Genomic DNA, 17,695 nt, shown 5'->3' on the forward strand with positions numbered 1-17,695 from the left:
ATGTTCAGAGGATCAGGTTTTCCCACAGCCACCGGAATATGGTCCTTTCCAGAGCCCCCTTCCCACCCCGTTTGCCATCCCCTGCGTTCCCCCCGGGAATCTGGGATGACGTGGTTCCCAGCTGGAGGGCGTGAAATCGGATCTTGCTTTTTATTAGGGGGGTGGAAAACCCACGTTTGGGGCTTTATTTTTGATAGGAAAATCCAACCAGCCAACAAGAGCAATAAGAGCCGCTGGATATCCATAAATCCAGGGGTTTTTTTGGGGGGGAGGAGGGGGAGTTTGGGTTTATTTTTTAATTGCCAATATTTTCAGGCCCTCCAACTGTCGTTCCCAAAACGTGGTGACCCTCTGCCCATCTTCCCTTGGCTTTGCCAGGAGCTCCTGAGGCAGGAGCAGCTTCCAAGTATTCTCTGCCGTGTGCTGGCGTTCCCACAGGGAAAAAAAATGGAAAATAAAGCCTTTTATGGAGCTTGGAAAAGGCTTGGAAAGGGCGTTTTTGTGGCGCGTTGCACTCGTAGATTCTCCAGTAATTCATGGGAATGTTGGCAAAGCAGGAATAGGAAAACCTGTGGTTGAAGGGCAGCAATTCCCATTTGGAAAGGCTGGGTTGGGCTGTTTGGAGGGAATAATCTTGATGCAACAAGGCCACCTGCAGCCTCCCTGTGTCCTCCTGCAAGGGATGGAGCTGGGGAGTTTTCCTGGGGGGTTTGGGATAAGGGAAGGGATTTGTAGGGTCGGGATCCATCGGGAAGCACGGCAAGGAAGGGATAAGGAGGCAGTGGGATCTGGGATCACATCCAAACCCTCCCATTCCCAGAGCGCGGAACAAACCCAGGCGGGCTCCTGCCCCTCTTTTTATGTCATTAATTTTGTAATTAATTTTAATTCACGTTGACCTCTAGACCAGCTCGGTTGGAAATATTATTGGACCCTTTTAAACAAAAATAAATAAATAAAAAAAAAAATTCCCCCCAAAAAAATACCAAAAGAGAAAAGAATTCAAACCCAAGAGTAACCACGTCTTCCAAGTCTCCCAGGTGTGGAGGGAACCATGGCCTGGAGCTGCTGCCCTGGAAAGGCCCCCCTTCCCCCACCCCCCAAGCCTCAGTTTGTCCATCTGGAATTTGGGGTCGTTTTCCCCCGTTTGTTTTCTGTTCTGGTTTCGGTTCTGAAGATCAGGTTTCGTGATCTCCCTGGCAGATCCCAGCCGAGAGTTTGTAACTGTCCGATCTTTTCCTGTCAGACGTAGAACGTTCGAGAACTTACGAAAATGTTTCCAAAAAAAAAGAAAAAAAAAAAAGTTCAATAATAATAATAATAATATTAATTAAAAAAAAAATTAAATAAATAAATAAAAGAAGCCCGACGCGGTTTGGTGGTCGGGGTGTGGTGTTTTGTTTTTTTTGTTTTTTGGCACAGGGATGTGGAGGGGGTGGGGTGAATGGGATGGGCCATGAACCCGTTGCTGGAGCTGGATGGTCTCCAGCTCAACCTTGGGTGGGTTGCCCCGATGATCCCGACGTGATCCTACAGAAACATCTCCTGTGGGAAGTGAAGTGTGTGGCCTTCACGGGGAGCGTCCCCACCACGTTCTCCTGGGCTGAGGGAGACTTTGGATAGCGGGTGGATGGATGCAGGAGACCGGCTTTGCCCGGAGCAGTCCACGCCCAGTGGGGGTTGTTGGTGAGGTGGGAGTTCTCCAGTGATCCAGTGGCTGTCGTTATCCTGGCAGCTGGTGATGGGAGGGAAGTCAGGAGCTCGTGGTGGTCCTGGAGGGGCTTCAGTTCAGCAGACCCCGGGAGGTGACCGTGGGTGGCATCCCAGTGGCTCCCAGTGGAGCTGTGCCATGGTGTGGTTCCCAGAGATCGTGTCCATCAGGCCACCACGCCGGACCACGGCACAGGGAATCCTTCCCAGCACCTGGGCAGGGCCTTGGGTTTGCTGTGCTGCCACTGGACACCTCGGTGGCAGGAGCAGAGGCCGAGCTGCACCTCCAGCTCCTCGTGGCTCTGAGTGGGACTGGCTTCTCACAACGCCCCATGTCCTCCAGGGGGGTCCGTGTGGGTGTCACTGTCCCCCGAGGCCACCCCCTGGCCAGGTGCCACCTGTGGAGGACAAGGGATGGACCAGGGGTGAGGGGTGCACACGTACAGAGCTCCAGGTGCCTGTGTGTGAGGGTGAGCACATGGAATCCCAGGATCACCGGGGTAGGAAAAGCCCTCTGAGATCACCAAGTGTCCCCCTGTGCCCGATGCCCACCTTGTCCCCCAGCCCAGAGCACTGAGAGCCACGGCCAGGCCTTCCTTGGACACCTCCAGGGGTGGGGACTCCAAACCTCCCTGGGCAGCCCTTGCCGAGGCCTGACCACCCTTTCCATGAAGAAATTCCTGCTGATGTCCAACCTGAGGCTCCCCTGGCACAGCTGGAGGCCGTTCCCTCTCCTCCTGTCCCTGTTCCCTGGGAGCAGAGCCCAAAATTCCCCCCGGCTCCCCCCTCCTGTCAGGGAGTTCCAGAGCCAGGAGGTCCCCCCTGAGCCTCCTTTTCTCCAGGCTGAGCCCCCCCAGCTCCCTCAGCCGCTCCTGCTGCTCCAGCCCCTTCCCAGCTGTGTTCCCTTCTCTGGGCACACTCCACCCTTGTCATGAGGGTCCCAGAACTGCCCCCCAGGGCTGGAGGAGCCTCAGCAGTGCCAGCAAAGGGACAGGCACTGCCTCGGCCCTGCTGCCCCACCGTGGGTCACACCGGTGCCATTGGCCTCTTGGCCACCTGGGCTCGTGTCCAGCCCCTGCCACCAGCACCCCCAGGGCCTTTCCCAGCTTTCCAGCCGCTCTGTCCCAATCCTGGAGTGTTCCAGGGGACTGTGTCCCACCCCCACTCCATGCCAGGCACGCGTGGCCACCAGCACGGGCAGCAGGGAGGGAGGACAGGGCTGGGGGGACGCGTTCAGGGACACGTGAGCCCGAGCAGCTGCCCATGAGTCACCAGCAGCCCCCTGGCCGTACCACCCCGTGTCACTCCGTGTCACCCTGTGTTGTGGGACACCCCCTGGCTCCTGCCTCGGTGTGCCCAGAGCTGAGGGAGGGGGTGGAGAGGTCCCTGCACGTACAGAAGTGGCCATGGCCCCCTACAGAGCCTTCTGCCCGCACACAGGGCACGATCACTCATTCAAATATATGCTAATGTGCTGTTGCACACCTGCTTTTAGGGGGGTACAGAGCAGGAAGGGGGGACAGGGGTGTTGTAAGGGGGGCACGGGGGTGTATTGGAGTCCCTGGCTGCTGCAGGACACCCCAGGGGCCACCAGCACTGTGTCCCCGCAGCACCCCTGGGCATCAGCACCCACCCCACAGCCCCCTCGACACACCCCAAACACATGGGGGGTGAAAATAAAGGGGTGTTCAATTTTTAAAGTGTTTTTTTTTAAGCCTCCCAGCTGCTGGAAGAGGCCTGGGGGTGCTGGGGCTGCTCCAGCCTCACCCCTCACCAGATGCCCCCATGAGGCTTCAGATTATATGCACCCCTCTCCAGCCTCCAGAAGTCCCGGGTTTTCCCCTCCAAGAGCTCCCCCCGACCCTCCCTCCACACCCTTCCCTCACCTCGGGGGGGCCATCGGTGCTTTTCAGCCACGGGGGTCTCACCCCGCTGCCGGGGAGGGGCCCCCGGAGGGGCTCAGCCCCCGCCTCGCTCCTGAGCTCCGGGATCCGGGACACGCGGAACCTGTCGGGGGGCGATGGGGGAGCATCACATCAGCCTGTCCCACCCTGGGGAGGGGACACAGCCCTGCTGGGGTGGGGTGGGGGGATCCCTGCTCACCTGCCGATGGAGAGGATGGTCACCTCGCTGGGCTTGGGGACCTTGGCGGCACCGGGGGGTGGCAGCACCGCCGGCCACTTCTGGGTGCAGCGGGCGCAGGGGGCCGGGCCCTGCACCGTGTGCAGGTGCTGCTGGTGGTGACAGGAAGGGGGGAACTGCGGCAGGAGGTGCAGCCTGGGAACAGCGGGGGAGATGCCACCGTCACCACGGGGTTGGTCCTCCCACCACGGGGGGATCCTCAGTGCAGCCCTGAGTGGGGAGGGGGGGGTCGTACTTATGCAGGGGGGCCCAGCTCGGCGGCATCAGCTGCTGCCTGCGATGTTCCTTCAGCAGCTCCTCCAGCGCCGCCGCGTTTTCTGGGGGTGAGAGACACCGGGGAGTTGGGGGTCAGGGGGTCTGGCCCATGTCACCCCCTTTCCCCCCCCCCTCCAGGGACACCCCCTCCGACCTTTCTTCTCAGTGATGAGCCGCACCAGCACCCCGATGGTGTCCTCGCTGGCATCCTCCGGCTGGTAGATGGAGCTGGGACCTGCGGGCAGAATTGGGGGGGGGGGGGGGGGGGGGGGGGGGGGGGGGGGGGGGGGGGGGGGGAGGGAAGGAAGGGGGCAACTCTGCGATGGGGGATAAACCACCCCAAAACCATCAGGATGAAACAAGCAGGGTGCGCTGGGACAATGAGCATCAGGAGGCGTGGGGATGGGCTGAGGTGAGATGGATGTGGGAGGGCTGGATGTGGGATCCCGGCACAGCCGCCGCTCACCGGTACCTCCGGGCTGCGGCTCCTTGCTGGCGGTGCAGTGGTACCCCTTCTTCTTCAGCAGGTTGCACACTAGGATTCCCAGCAATCCCATGGCACAGAAGACCGGGACGATGGTCAGCAGGGCCGCCTGAGCCGCCGCCGCCGCCTCCTCCTCTTCCTCCCCCCTGGGGGTCACCCGTGTCCCGTTGGTTCCCAGTGCTCGTCCCGGCGTTTCGGGGCTGCGGACCCGCCGCCGGCCTGGGGGGTGGGAGGGAATGGGGAGGCACTGGATCAGCCTCGGGGAGAGGGGCTTTCCTGGGATTCAATCCCGTTTTCCCGGGAGCCCTGCTGCAGTTGGACCCCGGGGAAGCAGGAGCCGCTCGTGTCACGAGTGGAGCCGTTCTCAGGTGCCACATCCCGCCAGGACACCGCTGGGGGGCACGTCCTGCGGCTCTGCCATCCCCTCCCCCGAACCCCGGGGTGGCACCTGCAGCTCCAGCACCCACCTGGGCACCCCGGGGTGCTGCGGGGGGCAGCGGCGCAGGGCAGGCACCGGCCCCGGGGGTCCCTCTCCCCTTCGGGGCTGTGAAACCTGCGGGGCGGGAGGGCAGGAGGGTCAGGATCCGGCCGGGAGCGGGGTCGGGGGTTCCCGGTGTCCCCCCCGCCCGGGCTCACCCCGGCAGGCAGGCTCCGCACCGGCTGTCACTTCCCGCTGTCCCCGGGGCCACCAGGATCCTGTTCCCGGCCCGGCACTGCGTGTGAGCGGCACAGGGAGTGTCCCCCAGGGAGAAGGTGCCGGGGGGACAAGCTCGGCACGTCCCCCCTGGATCCTGCGGTGAGGGAGAGGGGAGTTGAGCCGTGGCTGGATGATGATCCATGTGGATGTGCCGCAGGGGGCGAGGCTTATCCCTCTGGGTTCGGCTTACCCCGCTGGGCTCCTCCCCGGGAGGGCATCCCGGTGTCCTGGGCTCCCAGGAATTCCAGCTCTCGGCCCCCACGAGTCTGCTCAGCACCTGCGGGAGAATCAAAGGGCTCAGCGCCGGCTGCTCCGGCTCTGCCGCTGCTCCAAGGCCTGTGCCAGTGGGAATGTGGCTCCGGGAGGGTTGGATGGGGATGACGGGGCGGAGATGAACCCATGACAGGCCACGTGGCGGAGGCAAAACTGTCACCCGGACCACGGCAGATGCAAACCCTTCACCAGTGAGGGCACAATGGGGGCAAACCATCATCAGTGATATGATGGTCACAAACCCATCCTAGATGCCAAGCCATCCCATAATGGATGCAAACGTGGCCCCAGAGATGCCACATTCCTTATCAGACACCCTGCCCTGGAAGAAGATTTGATGAAGGAGAGAAAGGGAGGGGGAAGAAAAAGGGGAAGGAGGAAAAACCCTCAATCCAAACTGAGCATCTCCCCAAGTGCTGCAAGTTTCCAGGCGGGAGGTGTTTTGGGATGCCCTGCTATGGCTGTGGGGTGGTGTTTGAGCATCAGAGGCGCCAAAGGCAGAGAAGCAGAGGGATGGGATGGGAATGGATGGGCTGGGAATGGATGGAGCAGGCCATACTCACCCCCAGGACGGTGACGAGCCACCAGCGCATCCCGCTCCTCTTCATCACCAGGGGACACCTGCCCAAGGCGGAGCACTGGGGTCGTCATCCAGGGAAAATCCCAGTGGAGAAGCAACTTGGGGGCCCTATTTCCCTCCACGGGGATGCTCCGAGGTATCTGCCTAAATACCCCTGCACCATCCCCCAAAAAGCTTTATAAGAGGATTTATGGGATGCCTGGCATGGTCAGATCCCAACTCCATCCCAGACTGGAGAGGCACCAACCCCTGCAATGGAGTCACACCACCCATGCAAGGAGCAGGTGATGCTAAATAAAGTTAAAGGAAGGTTCTCCCTGCTCCAGAGGAAATCCTTGTGCACCTGCCACGAGGAAACGAAGTCACTAAAAAGGAAATAAACACATATTTAGACACAAACTGGAGCAAAACGAAAGGTGTTTCCCACAGGAAAATATAAAATTAAAACCTCAGCTGAGAGCACAGGGGATGGGGGGAAGGAAGAATGGAAGGAAGGAAGGAAGGAAGGAAAAAAACAACCAACAACCCAAAGTCGGCTCCAGGCTCCACATGGAAATCCTGCCGCCCGCATGGAAACTCCCCCGGTCGTCACGGTCCCATGGGAGCCTCGGAACAGCCTCTGCCTGACGAGTTTGTACTAATTAGTGGCCTGAGATGCAGTTCATTAAACATGAGAGGGGGCGCTGGGAGTGGGGGGGGGGCAGGAAATGAGCAAGATATTTATGGGATGTGCGCTGGGACAACCCAAAGTGAGAATCCTCTGTGCTCCAGTTCCTCCCAGTAAAGGAGCATCCTGCCAGGTGCCAGCATGGAGCCAACCAGCCCACCTCTGGAATCCTCCCCCCGGGATTTGGGACGTGCCCCTCGAGCACAGAGGGAGGAAAACGGTGAGCCAGCACTTGTAAAACTCGAGTTCAAGCCTAATGGGAAGCATTTTAATCCTTTGGGGCTGTGGGATTCAAGCACCTCGGGAATGATGCCACAGGCTGGCACATCCCAGGCTGCCGGAGCATCCCGGCTCCCCAGAGAATTCCAGACCCTCACAAACGGATTTAAACCCCTCCAGGAAGAGGGCTGGCCCCAGGTAGAGCAGGTGTGAGGCCGGGCTTAATCCAGGGGTTAAGGACATCCCTTAGGTGGCCAACAGGGATGCAGGAGGCTCAGGGATCAAAGAGTGCCAGCTCCTGGTTGGCACTGGAGCTCTGCAGAGTCACGACCACCCCAGGACTCATCACCCGGTTTTGGGGGCCCCCAGGAACCACCCCAGGTGGGGATGTGGGATGCAGGATCATGGGATGCCCAGCTGCCCTGGCACAGCAGAGAGAAGCCCTGAAACTCCTAAACCCGACATGATTTGTCCCTTCAAGAACCACAGGAAACCAGAAAATAACCCCATCGGGGCCAGACCTGCTTTTTGGGGATCTCCGGCATCTCCACCCCCTACCTGGCTGGTGCATCGATGCAAACGCGGCAGGAAAGGTGACTTGGTTTTGGAACCCTCCCCCAGAAATCCCTCTGGATCACAGAAGCCTTTTATTCCCATTCCTGCTTTAATAGAGCCTGTAATCCAAGGCTGCCCACTGGGATTCATAGGTTTCCCTCCCTGTGGGGGAACAGGGTTTCAGCCGATGGCTCCTGCAGATAAACGGATCTAAAAGGGAGCAACTGTTCGGGAAAACTTCGGGGAGCAGCTCTTGGAGGCAGCGCGGGACAAGGAGGGGATTGTCCGGCAGATGGAGCGAAACTCGGCGCTATCGCCTCCCCCGGGGCCCCCTCGGAGCTGTGGGAACAGCGGGACCGCCACAAATATCCAGCGTTAAAACCCAGCGATCCCAGAGGCAGCGCTGGGATCCCGCCAAACCCGGGCAGCGGCACGTTCCACCCCAATTTTTGGGGGGCAGCCCCTCACCGCAGCATCCCGGCTCCCGCAGGGCTTTTTGGCTTCGAGCCCCGGGATTTTCCAGCTCCCGGCAGCAAAAAAGACCCGTCACGATTCGCCATCCTCATCCTTTCTCCCAGGCAGCCGCTGCCGAGTTTTCCTTAACCTACTTTTCCCCCTCTCCACCCTTTATTTTAACCTACTTCGTCGCTGCCGCAGTCGGAGCCTCCCGGCCCCGCTTTGGGGTCCCCACTGCCCCCACTCCAAGCTCTCCTCGTACCCCACTTAGCGACAAACCCAAGACAACGCGCCCTCACCCTTTTTTTACCGCCAATCGGGGGGTCCGGCACCCCAAAAAACATCACCCCCTCGCTCCGTCGCACAACGCAAAGCTGCAGAAACCGCAATCCCGGAGCGCTCCAGGGGGGAATTAACCCTTCCAAGGTGAAGGACCCCGAGTCCCCCGGGTCGGGATGAGCCCCCCCCGGGTAGAGGGGGGGTCCCTGGGTCGGGGGTGTCCCTTACCTGCCCCGCCACGGAGCCCCCCGGGCTCCCCCCGGGGCCGCCCCGTCGGTCGCGCCTCCTCCTTATGAATGAACCCAGGGCGCGCTAATTACAACGGGTCACGCCCCTTTCCGTGACGTCACACGCATAATCCCGCCTCCCTTCGTCTCTTAGCCACGCCCCCTATCCCTGCGCCGCAGCAGCGCCGCCTCCCGGGAACTGCGGGAATTTGGGAATGTTGGGCCTTTATCCCGCCCTCCTTGGGGCTCTAGGGGGGAAAACGCGAGGAATCAGATAGGGGCGATTTTTGCCTTCCCAGAAGGAATTAAAAAAAAAATAAAAAAAATAAAAAAAGGATTTTCTTTTTAGTCCCCATATGGGGTTGAGGACACCCCGGTTCACCCCCGTGGTTGTCACCTCTCCCCTGGGGACAAGAGGGTGACCCGCTCTGGGAGCACTGGTCTTGCCTGGATCTTGGGGTGAAAGCAGGAAAATCAGGGGGGGAAAAAGCGGGGAAATGGGGGGGGGGGGGGGGGAGTAGGAAAATTGAGGGGTAAAAGCAATCCATAGGTGCTGCACCCAGCTTTCCTACATGCCCTAAAGCACATGGGATCTCACCCTCTGCCCTAGGGAACAGTCTTTCCATGCTGGGGACACCCTGGTTGCAGCTGAGCCTGGTGATCCCTCCATCTCCCAGTGCTCCCCAGGACCTGCTTGTCCCCTGCTTGTCCAGCCAGGGAGTGGGATATATTCCAGTACTCTGGCACAAGGGAGGGATCTCCTCCCCCAGCATCCCCCTTGGGGTTATCCAGGACGGAACAGCTGCACCCCAGTAGTGGGAAGGGTTTCTTCATCCCACGTGGCATTCCCAGTGATGCCAGCGGGTGGTGGGAGCTCCTCACCCTGTTCCTGTCACCCCACCCCGAGGGAAGGACGAGACCGGCGCCGGGTTCACTCTGACACGGGTGACCTTTAATGACAAAGAGCCTCCTCCACGTGACTGAAATCCCGCCCCAACCTTCCCAAAATATCCTTTTCATCCCAATTTATAGCACACCCACATCCCCCCCGCCCCTCCCCCGCGATGGCTCCACGTGGGACGGCAGCAATTCCCGTCACTCATCCACCTGGTTCATCCCTGCCACCGCCGTTGTCACCTCTCCCAGGGGGACAACAGGGTGTCCCGGCCTGGGAGCACCGGTCTCAGCCGGACCCTGAGGTGAAAGCAGGAAAACGGGGAGGAAAAAAGGGCAAACGGGGGAGGGTTGGTCCAGAAAGTCTCATTTTTTAGGGTCCCCACACCCGGTTTGGGGCCACCCCCGGTGGGGAATGTGAAGATGCTTATCCTCATCCAGGAGATGCAGCAGTGCCTTCATCCCACTGCCCAGGCTGCGAAATCCCACTGGGAATCACAGAGAACAGAGGGGGAAACCCCCAATTTCCTTACTCCCCACCTCCACCAACACCCAAGATCCAGCTCCACCAGTGGGGTCCAGCTCTCCAGGAAGTTTGAATCCCTCAGCTCCGGAGCAGAGGGACCCACAGCGATGTCAGGATGCACCAGCCCCCCCTCCTCCCCCCCGTCCAAAACCGCCCCCAAATAAATAAGGATGTTTCTATATATATAATATATATATATTTAAAACAAACAAACAAACAAACAGAGCTATCTGGGTGCTGGCGATGGAGCAGGCGGGGGGAGCGGGAGGCCCGGGCCGAGGGGGGGGGGCACCGCGCCCACATCGTCCCTGGGGTGGTCCCGCGGCGTGGCCGGGGGTCCCGAGGTGGGGGGGAGGTGACAGTGGCAGGCCCCTCCGCCCCGTGAAGCAGGCACACACGAAACCGGAGAGCAAGGCATGTCCCGGGCTGCTGGCATCCTCCGGCCGGGCCCCGGGAACGCTCCGTGATCCCAAGGACACGCACCCCCTCCCCCCCACCACACACACACACAATGTCCTGGAGGCCCCCCAAGCGGTGAGTGTCCCCCCACACCCCGAGCCCCGTGCGGTGGCCGGGGGGACGGCGGGGGGACCGGGGCTCATCCCCCCCAACCCCGAGCACACAGAGAGCAGCCGGGTTGGAGATGAGAGGTGCTGGGGCGGGGGGCGCTGGGGAGGGGGGGCCGGGACCCCCCTCTCTGCACGCAGGGGGGGCAGCGCCCCCCTCTTCCCGGGCGGGGCGGCCCGGGGGGGGCCGTGGCTGTTCACGCTCTCCACAGGAGGAGGTGGTTGGTGCTGTCGTCCCGCCCCACGGTCTCGCTGCTGCTCGTCAGGCGGAAATCCTCGTAGCCGTCGCCGCCGCTGATCACCAACATCTTGGGCTTGGCCAGGCCCAGGGCGGGGCCGCGGGGCCGGCCCGGCTCTCGTTTCTCTGCCTCGCTTGACTTCTCGGCCCCTGTCAAGTGCAGAACCCCCCGGGTCCTGTCAGGTGTCCCCAGCAGCATCACGGTGGCAGCAGCTCGGCAGCTGCATCCCGGTAACACCATCCCAGCAGCAGCATCTCAGCAACAGCGTCCCAACAGCACCCCAAGAGCATCCCAGCAGCATTCCACCAACAGCACCCAGCATTCCAGCAGCAGCATCCCACCACTATCATTCCGCTGTCATTCCACCAGCATCATCCCAGTATCACCCCACCAACATCATCCCAGAGTCATCATCCCAGTATCATCCCACCAGCATCATCCCAGCATCATTCCACCAGCATCATCCCTCCAACAACTAGGTGACCTTCAAGGCCCCCTTCCAATCCAACCCATTCTCTATGATTCCAGCATCCTCCCTCCAGCATCCCATCAGCATCCTCCCACCATTATCCCTGCACCTCCCATCAGCATCGTCCCACCAGCATCATCCCACCAACCATCTTCCCACCAGCACTTTCCCAGGCGCCACATCTCGGCCCCAAAAAACTCCTCGCATCTGCAATAGCCCCTCCCAGCCCAAATTAGCTCCCCCAGCCCATGTTTGCCCCTCCCTTCAAAATGACTCTCTGACATCCCATCTCCTTCTCCCCATCCCATCCCAGCTTCAGAGCTGGGCTAGGTGACACAACTTTCCAGTGCCTTTTCCCCGTGGGAATTTAGGTCTCCCCGGGAAATTCGAGGTCACTTGCACTGGCAGAGGGAAGTTCGGCACCCGCTTCCCACCCCCAGCCTTTAACAAGGCAGTGCTGGAACGGGGACTCTGACAACAACATTTTCAAGGCTCCTCTTGGTTACCCACCCGTGGGACAGCCCTGGGAAATGTGTCACCAGGCCACCTACCCGTGTCCCTGGGCAGCGGGAAGAGGACGTCGAAGCCGTCGGGCAGCTCGATGGCCGTGAGGAAGCGGACGTGGCCCGTGTGGCCCTGGGAGAGCCCCACCAGCGTGGGGGCGGCCTTGGGGGACACGGAGAGGGTGAGCACCACGCCGGCGCTCGTCCCGATCCACAGCAGGTCCTTGCACACCAGCAGCGCCGTGATCCGCAGGCAGGCGGCCTTGTGCTGCCGGATAATGGCATCCGAGCCTGTGGAGCATCCCGGGAATCAGCACCTCATCCCGCCCGGCACGGGGCGTGACCCCCAGCACCGCCATTCCCAGGGATGTGGGGAGGGACCCCGTAAATCCCCTGGCTGGTATAAAGCACCCCGGGGTGCTGTCAGATTGGGCTGATAGGACAAGGGGGAATGGCTTCCCGCAGAGGCAGAGGGCAGGGAGAGATGGGATACTGGGAAGAAATTCCTGACTGTGAGGGTGGGGAGGCCCTGGCACTGGTTGCCCAGAGAAGCTGTGGCTGCCCCTGGATCCCTGGAAGTGTCTAAGGTTGGATGGGGATTGAAGCCACTTGGGATAGTGGAAATGTGTCCCTGCCCATGGCAGGGGGTGGAACTGGACGAGCTTTATGGTCCCTTCCAACCCAAACCGCCCCGGAATTCCACACCCCCATGCCCGTGGGATCACCCCACCCTGTCCCAGCCCAGGGTTTACACCCGTCCACCAGGTGGGACTCACCTGCGAGCATCTTGTGCACGGGGGGGGTGATGTCTGCCTCGGCCAGCTGCTCGTAGCTGGTGCTGTGGTACAGCCTGACCTGGGCGCTGCCCTGGAGCGCCACCCACACGCCGGTGCCGGCGCCCACCATGCAGGTGACGCCGCGCCCGCCGTCCTGGCCCACCTGGAGCGTGTGCTGGGGGGGGACAGCGGCACCACCGTGATGCCAGTGCTGCCCCCCCTGTGCCCCCTGCCACCCAACCCCACCCCGGCGCTGCCCGCCGTACCTCCTGTGCCAGCGTGGCGGGGTTGAGGACGATGACGCGGTTCTGGCAGCCGCACCACAGCTTCCCCGCCACCGCCACCATCTTGGTGATGGGGCTCCCCGGAGAGCCCAGAGACAGCGATTTGGAGTTCTGGGGGTCCCAGAAGCGGCCTGCGAGGGCAGGGGGAGAAGAGGGGGGGGGGGGTTAAAGCACCCGCAGCTTGATGTCTGGGGATGCAGCGGCTGGAGGTGTCTCTGTCTCCAGGTCTTCCCTTGTAGGGGATGTAAACCGGCGTCCCCAGGGGATGCCAGAGGCAAGCAGGGACAAGAGGAGGAGGATGCACACCTCCAATTTTGGTAGCTCCAGTCCCTGAGCATCCCTCCTTGAGGGGCTACCCGAGCCACCCACCCTCCAGCCACCACTTTGGGGCTGCATTTAAGCCCAGCAGCATCTTCTGACATTCCCAATCCATCCTCACCTGCCTCCCGCTGGTACACAACGAGCTCCCCGTTGGCCAACGACACGAACACCTGGTTATCCAGGTACCTGCGGAGAGAAAACACTGCTAAGCCATCCCAAACCACCCCGCCACGGCCACCCACAGGAGCTGGAAACCTCCCCCTTTTTCCCCACTCACAGGATGCACATGACGGCGGCGGAGTGCTGCATCTTCATGCTGTTCTTCCTGTTGCGGATGTTGTCCGAGGACTGGTACACGTGGATGCTGCGGGAGAGCAAAGCCTGAGGCTCACCAGGGGTTGGGGGCCACCCAGCCCACGCACCCCCTCCGTCCTGGGGACGTACCACCCGTCCTCGGTGCCCAGCCACATGGAGCTCTGGTGGGCCTCGGGGTCCAGGCTGAGCAGGTCCTCGAGGCTGCCGCGGGTGAAGGAGCCGCGGCTGGAGCGGCGCAGGGCCCGCCCGTCCGTGGGGCTCTCCCCGTGCCGGGCCTGCCCGTAGGTGCCAGTGATGGGCATGAAACCAGGCTCCTGCTCCTCCTCCGAGCTCGTCGTCTCCACCGCGGCCTCCTTGCAGCTCGGGATCTCCTCATCTGGGCAGGAGCAGCGGGAGGAGGGAACGGGTCAGGCCCGGAGCACCCAGAAGAGATCACTGGTCCCCTCGGGATGTCGAACCCCAGGGGAGGACACAGGGATGCTGAGCCCCAGAACCCAGCAGGTTTTACCCAAAGCCACCCATCCCAGGACCGCATCTCTTTTTTCCCAGGATTTCCCTGGCTCAAAAGCCTCCACCTGCAGATTTCCCCGAGGACTGCAAGGCAGCGAGGCCCGTCATTTTGGGGCAGGAAAGTAGATTTTGGGCTAAGCGGGGGCTGGGGAGGACTCACTGCCGAAGCTGGAGGAGATGGTGGAGTGGCTGGCCTGGCTCTGCAGCGTCCCGGAGGGGCTGGGCGAGGACTCGTCGTCCGTGTCGTCGCTGTCAAAGGGCACCAGCTCCCTGTTGCCGCCGTCCACCGGCTCCGAGAGCTCCAGCGACGAGCCCGAGATGGAGATGTGCAGGCAGGGCTGCGGCGCCGCGTCCTCGGAGGAGGGGCTGCCCAGCGGCTCCGAGCGCTCCCTGCGCGACCGGGGGAGGGGGGACAGGACCGGCAGCTCCAGCACCGCCCCCGGCCGCGCCCCCCGGCCCCGCGGGCGGTGTCCTGCCTACCTGAAGGGCCTCTGGAGGCCGGGCACGGAGGCGATGCAGAGGATCCTGGCGGAGCACACGGCGATGCAGGCCTCCACCGTGGGCTCCTTGCGGATGCTGAGCAGGCACACCTGCCCCACGTAGCCGTCGCTGTTGCAAACCCACACCTCGTGGGAGCTCTCCGGGCTGCCGTGGCTGGGCGAGGCGCAGGAAAACTGCGGGGGGGGGAGCGCAAGGTGAGGCCTCCTTGAAGGAGCCACCTCCCCTCAGCACCCCCCCGAGGGACGGTGGGACCTGGGCTAACCGAGTACCTGCATCCCGCTCCGTGTCTTCATGATGGGGATGGCTTTGAGGAACTCCGGGTCCAGGCAGTTTTTGCTGGAAGCTGGGGAAAACCAAGTTGCGGGCTGAGGAGGTGGTGGAGGAAAGGGGGCTGCCCAGTGACGCCAAGGCCACCGCCAGGGCCTCCTCTCCCGTCCCCGGTGTTACCCAGCTTTTTCTTGGCGTCCTCGAAGGCCTGCTCGAAGCTGAGCCGGGCGTCGGGGTTGGGGAACTCGAAGATGAAGGACTCGGTGCCGTCGGCCTTGGTGGTGCTGAGCTCCACCTTGTTGGGGGGGAAGGCCATGCTGAAGGACAGGGATTGCTTCTCCGACAGCTCCCGGTGGATGGCAGCCATCAGGTCCTTGATCACGTCATCCAGGCTCTGGGGACAGGGACATCGCTTCAGCTCCCAGAGGTGGGCCACCACCACCCTGGCCACCTCCTGCCACCCTTCAGAGGCTGCCCCAACCCCATAGTTTCTTTGGGGCTGGTGGCATCTGGGTCCTCTGAGGACACCCATAGCCACTGGCCCCTCCGCAGGTTCTCCCCTCTGGTTGGCGACACCCTGGGTGGTCCCACTGGGAGTGCATCCAACCAGGGGACAGCGCCACGTGCCCATACCTGGTGGGGGAAGCTGAGGGTCTCTGACAGCTTGCTGACTTGCCCCAGCGTGCTGAGGTCTTCATCCAGGCGGCTGATGCTTTTCTGGATGCTCTCCCTGTTGGTGGCTTGCGAGGCACCTGTGTGGGGACACGCGCGTGGCATCAACCCCTCCTCCCCCCCTCCCCATCATCCAGGGGTGAGCGACGGGTTTTGGGGTGGGGTGGGACATTCCAGCAGTGCCACACCTTTGACAATGTCCACGTCCTCCAGGGGCAGCTTCCAGAGCAGTTTGTACTTGCTGGCGGTGTCGATCACGCTGGCCGCCGTGTACCTGTGGGGTTTGGGGGCGATGGCTGAGCTGCACCCGCACCTCCAGCACCCTAAAGCCAGGTCAGCTGTGGGGGTGCGATTCCAGGGGCGCCCCCAAGCCCGGTGGTACTCACAGGCTCATGGAGCTGCGGCGGAGGGAGCCCGACTTGCGCTTCAACGTGGTGCACACCAGCAGGTCCGTGAAGAGGAAGAAGGAGCGGTCCTTCTTCCCGCCCACCGCCTTCTGTGGAGTGGTGGGAGACACCAAGGGGTCAGTGTCCACACCCCCCCCTGCTGCCAGTGCTGGGAGAGGTCCCTGCCTCAGCTTCCCCACACTGGGACACGGGGAGGCTGCAGGGTGGGACTGGTCCCACACCACCATCACATGGGGACCAGCTGTGTCCTTGGGAAGGGGAAAGGGGACCAGATGCAACAGGATCCAGGGTCATAGGAACACCAGGCATGGTCTCCACCTCCAGCCTCCCTATCAACCAGGGCTGCTGTGGGCTCTCCTTGCCTCCTGCCTGCTCCGAAATCCATCTTATCTTCCCTCGTACTTAGGGAATTTATAGTGCCACCACTGATCTGTCCTTCATCCATCCATCCATCCATCCATCCACACAGGCACTCCATGACCCCCCACTCCCAGCATGCCACTGCCCCATCCAGTGTGTGGTTCCATGGCCCTGGTGGCCAGGGAGGACCCCCCCCCCCCCTCTCTTACCACTTCCACGACCATCTCCTGGCGCAGGAACCTGCGAAGCGGAGCCTGGAGCTGTGGGGACAAAGGAGGTTTCGTGGGTGGGGAGCCTTGGGAGCTTCGCTCCTGGACCCCCACTCCCCAAACTCCAGGAGCCCTCCAAGGCTGTGATGGGGAAGGCAGGACACGGAGGACAAAAGCAGCCCCGGAGGAGCAGAAACGGTGGCATTTTGGGGAGAGGGGAAGCCCGACCCCATCTAAGCTGCCCCCCACACGTACATCCTCCATCCCTTCGATGTGGGACTCGATCTCCTGCACGATCCGGGCGTTCCTCTCCACCTCCTCCGCGCTCTTCATGCCCTTGTTGATCCTCTCGGCCACCTGCTTGATGTTGCGCTGGGCGTCGATGAGGAAGGGGTGGTCGGGGTGGTCCTCTGGTGTGTGCTTCAGCAGGTCCTGCACGGGGACATGGATGGGGTGTCACCCTGGGCAAGGGTCACCGACACCCCCGAGCCCCCCCCTGAGCTGCTCTGGCTGCTGGGGGTGCAAAGTGGCCCCGAGGAACGAAGCTTTGGGCTTTGGCCACCACCACCAGCCTCGTGCCTGTCACCACTAAAGAGGCCAGCGGCTCCATCACCGCCTTGCACGGACACCCAAAATTCATCCCTGGAAGTGACCCAGGCCAGGCTGGATGGGGCCTGGAGCAACCTGGGCTAGTGGAAGGTGTCCCTGCCCAGGGAATGAGAGGGGCTTTGAGATCCCTTCAACCCAAAGCATGCTGAGATTCCATGGAAGCACATCGCTAGTGCAGTCACCCCCCTGCCTGCACCCACCTTGACCAGCAGCTCGTACCGCGGGATCCTCTGCACCGGCTTGATCATCAGGTCGGACAGGGCCTGCTTCTCCTTGTTCTCCCTCATGCTTTGCTGCAAAACACCCAGGAGGGACACGGGTGGGTGGGACACAGCCGGGACTCAGCATCCCACCAGCCCAGGACCTGCAGCAACACCCGCTTTGCCTGCCGGAGACTCCTCTTTACACCATCTGGAGTGATTCTGGCTCACCCCAACCCATCCCCTTCGCAACAAAACCAAGGGGGTGAGGGGAAAAATCCCAGTCCGACCACAGGTTACCAGTTTGCTCCCATTAACCCCCATCCTGCCCCACCAGCAGCCTGGCTCTGGATGTTGGTCAGCACCTACGGAGAGAGGAACCAGGACCCACCTCCAGGAACTTCATGAACGCCGGTCGGGCTTCCTTGGCGATCCTGACGGCATCCTTGGCATTGAGGAAGTTATCGATGTAGGCAGAGTAGATGTTCACCAGCACGTCCTTGGAGAACTGGGAAGGGAAAAA

General features: G+C 61.9%; 2 protein-coding genes across 4 annotated transcripts in view; both read right to left on the bottom strand.

The window, feature by feature from the left end:
• Positions 1 to 1,412: 1,412 nt before the first annotated feature.
• On the bottom strand, positions 1,413 to 8,619 carry RELT (RELT, TNF receptor). Of its 3 annotated transcripts, XM_027908515.1 has the most exons (11): positions 8,546 to 8,619; positions 6,125 to 6,182; positions 5,479 to 5,565; positions 5,228 to 5,382; positions 5,059 to 5,144; positions 4,574 to 4,810; positions 4,262 to 4,342; positions 4,088 to 4,169; positions 3,814 to 3,987; positions 3,597 to 3,717; positions 1,930 to 2,108 (listed from the first exon to the last, which is right to left on the bottom strand). In XM_027908515.1, the coding sequence occupies exons 2-11, from the start codon at positions 6,167 to 6,169 to the stop codon at positions 2,031 to 2,033; spliced, it is 1,146 nt and encodes a 381-aa protein (XP_027764316.1). In that variant the 5' UTR covers positions 6,170 to 6,182; positions 8,546 to 8,619; the 3' UTR covers positions 1,930 to 2,030. The 3 variants fall into 3 exon arrangements, with proteins under 3 accessions (XP_027764315.1, XP_027764317.1, XP_027764316.1); XM_027908514.1 differs by lacking the exon at positions 3,597 to 3,717 and having other exon boundaries at positions 1,413 to 2,108; XM_027908516.1 differs by lacking the exons at positions 3,597 to 3,717; positions 5,059 to 5,144; positions 5,228 to 5,382; positions 8,546 to 8,619 and having other exon boundaries at positions 1,413 to 2,108; positions 6,125 to 6,559.
• Positions 8,620 to 10,024: 1,405 nt separating this feature from the next.
• Positions 10,025 to 17,695, bottom strand: part of ARHGEF17 (Rho guanine nucleotide exchange factor 17) — a gene marked incomplete at its 5' end in the record, with an annotated part of 30,231 nt that continues 22,560 nt past the window's right edge. Inside the window, 18 exons of the mRNA XM_027908512.1 lie at positions 10,025 to 10,918; positions 11,790 to 12,032; positions 12,518 to 12,692; positions 12,784 to 12,932; positions 13,241 to 13,308; positions 13,400 to 13,486; positions 13,567 to 13,813; positions 14,108 to 14,337; positions 14,428 to 14,621; positions 14,718 to 14,791; positions 14,896 to 15,109; positions 15,349 to 15,467; positions 15,576 to 15,661; positions 15,774 to 15,883; positions 16,364 to 16,414; positions 16,619 to 16,795; positions 17,173 to 17,265; positions 17,564 to 17,680. Coding sequence (XP_027764313.1) covers positions 10,728 to 10,918; positions 11,790 to 12,032; positions 12,518 to 12,692; positions 12,784 to 12,932; positions 13,241 to 13,308; positions 13,400 to 13,486; positions 13,567 to 13,813; positions 14,108 to 14,337; positions 14,428 to 14,621; positions 14,718 to 14,791; positions 14,896 to 15,109; positions 15,349 to 15,467; positions 15,576 to 15,661; positions 15,774 to 15,883; positions 16,364 to 16,414; positions 16,619 to 16,795; positions 17,173 to 17,265; positions 17,564 to 17,680 — 2,625 coding nt within the window. The remainder of the gene's footprint in view (positions 10,919 to 11,789; positions 12,033 to 12,517; positions 12,693 to 12,783; positions 12,933 to 13,240; positions 13,309 to 13,399; positions 13,487 to 13,566; positions 13,814 to 14,107; positions 14,338 to 14,427; positions 14,622 to 14,717; positions 14,792 to 14,895; positions 15,110 to 15,348; positions 15,468 to 15,575; positions 15,662 to 15,773; positions 15,884 to 16,363; positions 16,415 to 16,618; positions 16,796 to 17,172; positions 17,266 to 17,563; positions 17,681 to 17,695) is intronic.

Source organism: Empidonax traillii, unplaced genomic scaffold, assembly GCF_003031625.1.
Source record: "Empidonax traillii isolate 1590-97213 ecotype Southwest subspecies unplaced genomic scaffold, ASM303162v1 scaffold1736:size66746, whole genome shotgun sequence".
NCBI lineage: Eukaryota > Metazoa > Chordata > Aves > Passeriformes > Tyrannidae > Empidonax > Empidonax traillii.